Below are 8,038 nucleotides of genomic sequence, written 5' to 3'. Positions count from 1 at the left end.
CCCTACTAGTATAACTCGCTAAGAAACCCAAATATATAATCTATACTATCACTACAGCCAATATTAAAAAAGTACACTAACCCTGCTATAAAGGTACTAGTAAAGTACTATAAACGCCTAGATACGTTCTTGTAAATAGAAGCCAATAAGCTACTAAAATACTAACTATATAACTATAAGATTATACTTAAAGAAGGAAAATGTTTTAGATTTAGACCCTTATACGGAATGTCTTAAAACAAACTCTAAGTACTATAAAAGTATTTAAATAAGAATCTAAGTAAAGGATTTATTAAAGCGAGCTTTTCGCCTATAGTAGTATTAGTAATCTTTATTAAAAAACCTAGCGGCGGTCTATACTTTTATATAGATTACTAAGTCCTTAATGCGATTACTATTAAGAACTAATATCTAGTTCCGTTAATATAAAAGACGCTAAACTAATAAAGTAAGGCTCGCTTCTATATAAAGCTTAATATTATTTCCGTATTTAATCTCCTTTATATTATAAAGGGAGACAAATAGCTTACTGCATTTTATACCCAGTATAGATTATTTAAGTACTTAGTAATACTATTTAGCCTTATAAATACCCTAAGCTTATTTTAATATTATATAAACAATACCTTACGTCCCTACCTGGACCTTCTCTATACTGCTTATATTAATGACATCCTAATATATAGTAATAACCTAACCGAATACTAGAAATACATTCATTTTATTTTATAAGCCCTATAAGAAGTAAGTCTATAATTAGATATAAATAAATACAAATTTTATAAAATAGAAGTCCTATACCTTAGGCTTCTTATTTCTATAAATAGCATATAAATAGACCTAAAGAAAGTTATAGTAATTATAAACTAGTAAGAACCTAACAACGTTAAGAATATAAGAGCCTTTATAGGATTTGCCAATTTCTATTAATAGTTTATTAATAACTTCTCCGCCCTAGTTTTACCCCTTATAACTCTAATATAAAAAGATAAAGCCTTTATCTTCAGTAAAGAATATAAGAAGGCCTTTACTTATCTAAAGCTTATATTTATTACTACACCTATACTCTAATACTTTAACCTAAACTAAATAAGTATTATAGAAGCTAATTTATCTAACTATGTTACTAGAGGCATCCTGTCTTAATATAATAAGGATAGAGTGTTTTACCCTATAGTATACTTAAAATAACTAAGCTTAGCTAAATATAACTATAAAATCTACGATAAGGAATTACTGGCTATTATTAGATGTTTTAAATAATAGCGACCTAAACTAGAAGGCGCTGGATTTCTAATTAAGGTCCTTAGCAATTATAAGAATCTATAAAACTTTACAACTATAAAATAGTTAAGTTATTATTAGGCCTACTAGTTAGAATATCTATTTTATTTCTAATTCTTAATATATACCGCTAAACGTCTAAGGCTAAAAGCCTAATACTCTAACCTAAAGCTTATAGGACGCTCTAGCACTAAAAGAAGCACGCTCTTACTAAAAATTAGACCCTACTTTACCCTAAACTATTTAGCCTACCTACTAAAGATCTTATAGTATACGTCCTTAAAATAACTAATTAATTAATTGAATAGATTATAGTTAACAAATACCTAAATAATAAGTTTATTTAAGAGACTCTTAAGCTAATATAAGATAGTATCAGACGCTTTAAGAAGATTTCCCTAAGTAAATACAAAGCCTATAGAGACCGCTTATACTACTAAACCGCCTAGTTATACTTAACTATAACAAACTTAAGCTTTAGCTCCTTAAATATATATACGACCTACTAATAGCCAGCTACCTAGGCTAAGGAAAAACCCTAGAACTGCTTTAACGAGAATACTACTATCTAAATATATATAATATAATATAAAGGTACGTCTCTAGCTACTATATCTACTAATAAGCTAAAGCTTTATATAAGATATATAACGGCCTTTTAAAGCTACTATCTATCCTAAACTAAAGATAGAAGGATATTTTAATTAACTTTATTATTAATCTCCCTAAAAGTAAAGGCTATATAAATATTATTGTAGTTATAGACCAACTATTTAAGATAAGACACATAATCGCCTACCCTAATATGTTAATACTATTAGGCTATAGAGACGCACTTACTGTAACCGGTTTAGCGTAGGCGAGGCGTAAGCGAGGCGCCTATAAAAAGTAGTTGCCCTATACCTAAGAATAGTAGAATTTAGTTCTATAGTTCTACCCCATTAAGAACCAGATACCTATTACATTCCGTTCCTATTATTACGTTAATATATACCCTTACGGCCTTAGCGTCCTAATAGTTCTAAATTTTTATTTCTTTTTAGGGGTAGTGGCCTAGCAACCTAGCGGTTTGCTAGGGCTACGACTATATAGTAACAGCCCTCTATTAAAAAGACGACCTATAGTTATTAACTATATCGCAGTCTATTAACCTAATGGCAAGACGCGGGCGTAATGTTAGCGTAGTGCGTAGTACTAAGTCTAGAAATTGGCCCTAGGACGACGCGGGCGGACCTATATTCTATATAAAACTAAAAGCTATAGGTAAGGATACTATATAGGAAGAAATACGATGGCTAGAAAACGAAAAGCTATAACTCCTAGAGTAAGGAAAACTACAGTTGCCTAGGGAGGAGGTGGAAATGCTAAGACGGCGTTAACGTGGTAAGGTAATATTAACTCCCATTCCTAACCCAGATCTACCACCTTAGAGTATCCTATTAGAGTACTTAGATATTAGTTTAATATATCTAAACCTTAAGAGGATGGCCACTAATATAATAGGCGCTTTAGTAAAACGGGCCATTAAAATAGAGAAGATTACTCCGTATTATAGTAAGACTATATAAGAGTACTAAAACTTTCACGATAGCTTAAAGCTAGCGTTCTACCTAAAGGATAACGCCTTTATAAATAAGGATACTAAAGTTGCGTTTACTATATAATATATAAAGGGGACTAATAGAACCCTTTAGCTATAATATAAAGATAACTATTTAGATATATAGTTTACCTAGAAGGAGCTAATAGAATTCCTACTTAATTAGGTTAAAAGTCCTATTAATTAAGAACTCTATATAGCCCTAATATATATAAGGGCAATATAGCAAACAAATTAATCTATAAACGAGTTTACTGCTTACCTAACCTCTTTAAAAGCGTAAATTAACCCTCCTTATAATATAAAGTATTTAATAATACACCTAGTTGCAAAGCTACGGCTAGAGCTATAGCTTGCTATTACTAACTATTAGGAATTTCTATAAACTTAGGATTAGCTAGTTTCCCTAGCTGCCCGATTAAAGGAAAACTAAAAGAGTGTAAGCGCCCTATAGGCTAAAAGCAATAGGCGCGCCGCGAACTTAAATATAAAGACTACCTTATTAAGTAACTTGGGGAAAGCGGACTTTAAAACTACCGCTAGTAATATAATAGCGGGGTAAAGTAATACTATTAGGGGTTTAACCTAACCTAAGGGGAACTGCAAAAATTATAGTAAGCTAGGATATTAGTGGCAATAGTGCCTAGAGTAGTAATAGTAATAGTAGCCGCCTCTTAATAATATAAACGCCATCGCTATACTAGGAAAAGGTAGGCGCCCTTAAAGCCCCTTACACTTATAAAATATAAGCTACTACTAAATTATAAGGAAGCTATTACTATTTTAGAAAAAGTCCTATTTAAGTAAACCTGGAAGGAAACCTTAGTAATGCTTAATCTTAGCGCCGAAGTAAATATAATTAATTAGCGATTTGCAATAGAGTATAACTTTAAAACGCTAGATATAGAATTACCTACCTACTCCTAGTTAAATAAAACTTAGGCATATTGCTATAAGGCCTATAAAGTACTACTAAGAATAAAAAACAGCTAGGGCAGAATTAGGGAAGTAACCCTTATCTGCTATAGAATAGCTAATATATCCGCTACTATTACCCTAGATATACTAGGGTTAAAGAAGGTCTAACTTCTTATTAACTATAAGGCGAAGGTGTAGTAATAGAAGCTAAACGGCTTATCCTTATTGCTATATACTTTTAAGGGTTTTATAAAGTCTCTCTAGAGGGAATCTAGGGTCTTCGCCCTAGTAATTAATGGATTAATACCTAGTAAGTAAGACGATAGCAGCTTACTAGTCCTTCCCCTATAGTTAAAAGAAGTTAGCAATATCTTCTTATATAAGGAAGTAGGGAAGCTACCCTAATACTACTAGGGCGACTATACTATTGACCTGGAAAAGGGATAGGGGGTCCTATATAGACCGCTTTATAACCTCTTAATTAAGGGGCTAGAGGTACTAAGGGAGTACTTAGATAACGCCTTAGCTAAAGGCTAGATCTAACTAAGTACTAGTCCTATAGGGGCACCTATCCTATTTATACCTAAAAAGGATAGAAAGCTATAGCTTTATATAAACTACAGAGGCCTTAATAAGGTAATAATTAAAAATTATCTCATACTACTATTAATTAGTAAGACCTTAGGCTGCTTAGTAGGTTCTAAAATCTTTACTAAGTTAGACCTAATAAATGCGTATTACCGCCTTCGTATCCGTTAGGGTGATAAGTAAAAAACGGCATTCCGCACGTGTTACGGCTACTTTAAGTATTTAGTTTTTCCTTTTGAGCTAATTAATAGACTATCGACCTTTTAGGGCTATATTAATTAAGTTTTATTAAAACTAGTAGATGTCTTCTATATAGTCTACCTTAATAATATTCTAATTTTCTTTAAAAATTTAGAGGAATACCGGCGCTACGTACTAGAAGTGCTATATAGGTTATAGTAATATTAACTATATGCAAACCTTAAGAGGTATAGGTTTGTCGTATAAGAGGTTAAGTTTTTAGGATATATTATTAGTCCTAAAGGCGTAGTAATGGATCTTAGCTAGGTAGAAGCCATTACTAAGTAAAAGAGCCCTTAATCCTATAGGGATATCTAGGTCTTTCTAGGTTTTACTAACTTATATTACTGGTTTATTTATAAGTACTCTGCTATTATAAAGCCTATTACTAATCTTTTAAATGGAGTAAAGAACGGCCGTAAAGCTGGGCCTTTTAGTTAGCTAAAAGAGGCGAAGTAGGTAATACGCTAGCTCTATAACGCCTTTATAATGGTGCCGCTTCTATAATATTATACGCTAGGCTTACTAACCTAGTTAAAGACTAATGCCTTAATATAAGGCCTAGCAGCTATTATATTATAGCTATTTAAAGACGGCCTTTAGCATCTAATAGCCTTATAGTCTAGAAAGCTTTTACTAGTAGAGCGTAATTATAAGACCTATAATTAGGAGCTAGTAGCTATTATAGAGGCTTTTAAGCATTAGGGATATACTCTATTAAGGGCTATTAAGCCGCCTAAAAGTGCTTATAAATTATAATAATTTAAAGAGTTTTATAAAAGTAAAAGCTATTAATAGATGGTAAGCTAAATAGGTTATAGTATTAGCTACCTATAACTTTATTATTAAGCATAAGGCGGGGGAAATAAACCCTATAGACGCGCTATTAAGGCAACCCCTAGGCGTAGGGAGTCCGTTAGAAGAAGATATTATACTACTACTGCTCTAAAGGACTTTAGAAATATAGGGCCACTAACCTAAGGTATAAGTCCTATTAGGTGTATAGGAAAGCGAGCCTTCTATAAAGGTGTTATTGTTATAGCTATAAGCTAGCGACCTAATAGTAGTACGCCTAAGCAATATAGCATTACGGTTTAACTAGGTAACCTATATATATGCCGTTAAGTAGTGTATAATAAGGACCCAAGTTAGAGAAGTACTTAAGAAAGTACTTATAAGTCTAGTACGGAAATAGTTGTTAAGCTTATCAAAGGACTTTAAACTAAAGATAACTTTATACTATAAAAGCGCAGTAATAGCGTAGATACGGCGAGACGCTATTAACGCGCCCGCTTAAAGCTAGTGTAGTAGTTTAATTCCGCTAGTCTACTTTATTACCGCGGGAGGTTATATATACCCCTAGACCTAATAGTTTGTACAGAACTCCTATAAATCTACTATAATAATACCCTAGATAGGCACTTTGGTAAAAAAAAAGACCCTAAATCTACTCTTGCGTAAGTACTACTAGCCTAGTATAAATGTGGACGTTGCGAACTATATCTCTACCTATAATATATGCTAATATATATATGCGCATTAATATCGCCCTTATAGCGAGCTTTAAGCGCTACCTTGCCCGGAATAGCTATAGTAGGAGATTACAATGGACTTTATTATAGGCTTACCGCCTAGTAGATAAGGTAATAGGGTATATAACGTAATATGCGTAGTAGTTAACCGCTATACTAAGATGGCCTTATATCTACTAATAGTAAAAACTATTACTATAACCAAACTTGCGGAGCTCTTCCTTAATAAAGTAGTATACCATTTTAGAATCCCTAGAGGAATTATATCTAATTATAGCAGTATCTTTACTAGTAAGTTCTGGTTAGAGCTATACTTTATTACGAAGATAAAACGTAGGCTAAGTATAGCCTTTTACCTATAAATAGACGGGTAAATAAAATACTAGAACTAAACCCTAAAGTATTCCCTTTATATATTCTATAACGAAAAGCAGAGTAACTAAGTAGGCCTCTTATTACTAGCCAAATTTGCCTATAATAATGCTAAATATAGTATAATAGGTGTAAGTCCATTCTATGCCTACTATGGGTTTTATTTACATCTAGAATATAAGGTTAAGGCAAATAATAGTAGTTCTATCCTAGCCGCCTCTAAGAGTATTAAAAAAATATCCCTTAAACGCAATGCGCTAGCGAAATACTAGAAAAGCGCTACTAAGGCGTAGGCAAAATACTATAATTATTATTGCTAACTATAGATATATAATATAGGGGATCTAGTCTTACTATTAGCTAAGAACTTTAAATAAAAAAAGCTAAATAAGAAGCTTGTAGTATACTTTATTAGACCTTTTAGTATAGCCGAACTAGTCGGAAAGTAAGCATACTGGCTACATCTACTCACGTCTTACTATATCCACTCTATATTCTATATTAGCCTACTAAAGCTATATAAATAATATAAGGGCGCTACTAAAGGCCTATTACTAGGGCCTATTAAGCTAGATAATTAAAAGGACTAAAAGAACTGATATAAAGTGGAAGAAATACATAGAAGGAAAGAATATAACTAAACCCTACAGTACCTAGTTAAGTAAAAAGGCTAGCTAAAAGAGTATAACTAATAAGTCCTAGTAGAGGATATTAATAAGGACGTAAAGGAGACGTATAATAGTTACTTTACCCTAAAAGGTAAACGGAACAGAAAGTAGAGGGGAGAACTAAAATAATTAAATTAGGATTAGGATTATGCCCCACTAGCAGGGCAACGATAGAATAATAGTAGAGTAATGGTGGTACGCCAATAGAAATATAGATACTCTACAGCACTATTAAATCCTCCCTATTCTCCTTTTTTTTTCTCTTTCTCCTCTTCCTCTCCCTCTATATTCTCCTTTCCCTTCTCCTTACCCTCCTTACCCTTATTCTCCTTCTTATCCCTTATAATAGGAGGTATATTAACCTATAAGTACTATTAGCATACGCTGCGCTGGCGAAATATTTACGTTATGATATATACTAAAGTACGCATTATATTAAGAATCCCTTTAAGGGTATAATAGATGGCTTATAATTCCTGCACTTAGAATAGGGGAAAGTTTTCGCCTTTTAGGCGCTAGCGGAGACCGTACTTAGCACCGGTGCGTACTAAAGCCTTAATATCCTTTATAAAGGATTTCTAGGCAGTAGTAACGCGAGCGTTAAGGTTAGCCGTGTCCCTGCTAGTAATCTACTAGCACTTAGCCCTATTAATAAGGGCGAGCAGCTTATTTAGGCGGCTATAGAAGGCCTTAGGGACCTAGTCTTATTAGCTATTAGAACCTAAACTAACGTATATAAACTTACTACTTAGTATAACTTATTTAGTCGTTAGTAGTAATTATAATTATAATTGGCTTACTTGCTATGGGTAGCCCACCTAGCGGTAGCTACGCGC

At 32.9% G+C, this 8,038-nt stretch overlaps 1 protein-coding gene across 1 annotated transcript; it reads left to right on the top strand.

Annotated features, from left to right (window-relative positions):
- Window positions 1-258: 258 nt before the first annotated feature.
- On the top strand, window positions 259-4,495 carry K441DRAFT_439989 (uncharacterized protein; the record flags this gene model as incomplete). Its single annotated transcript, XM_067641667.1, has 3 exons — window positions 259-352; window positions 3,537-3,547; window positions 4,409-4,495. Coding segments are annotated over 3 exons (192 nt in total), but the record flags the coding sequence as incomplete, so codon positions are not given.
- Window positions 4,496-8,038: the final 3,543 nt, after the last annotated feature.

The sequence above is a fragment of the Cenococcum geophilum genome (genome assembly GCF_001692895.1).
Source record: "Cenococcum geophilum 1.58 unplaced genomic scaffold K441scaffold_41, whole genome shotgun sequence".
NCBI lineage: Eukaryota > Fungi > Ascomycota > Dothideomycetes > Gloniales > Gloniaceae > Cenococcum > Cenococcum geophilum.
Note: the sequence above shows the minus strand (reverse complement) of the source record. Positions and strands in the feature narration are given on the sequence as shown.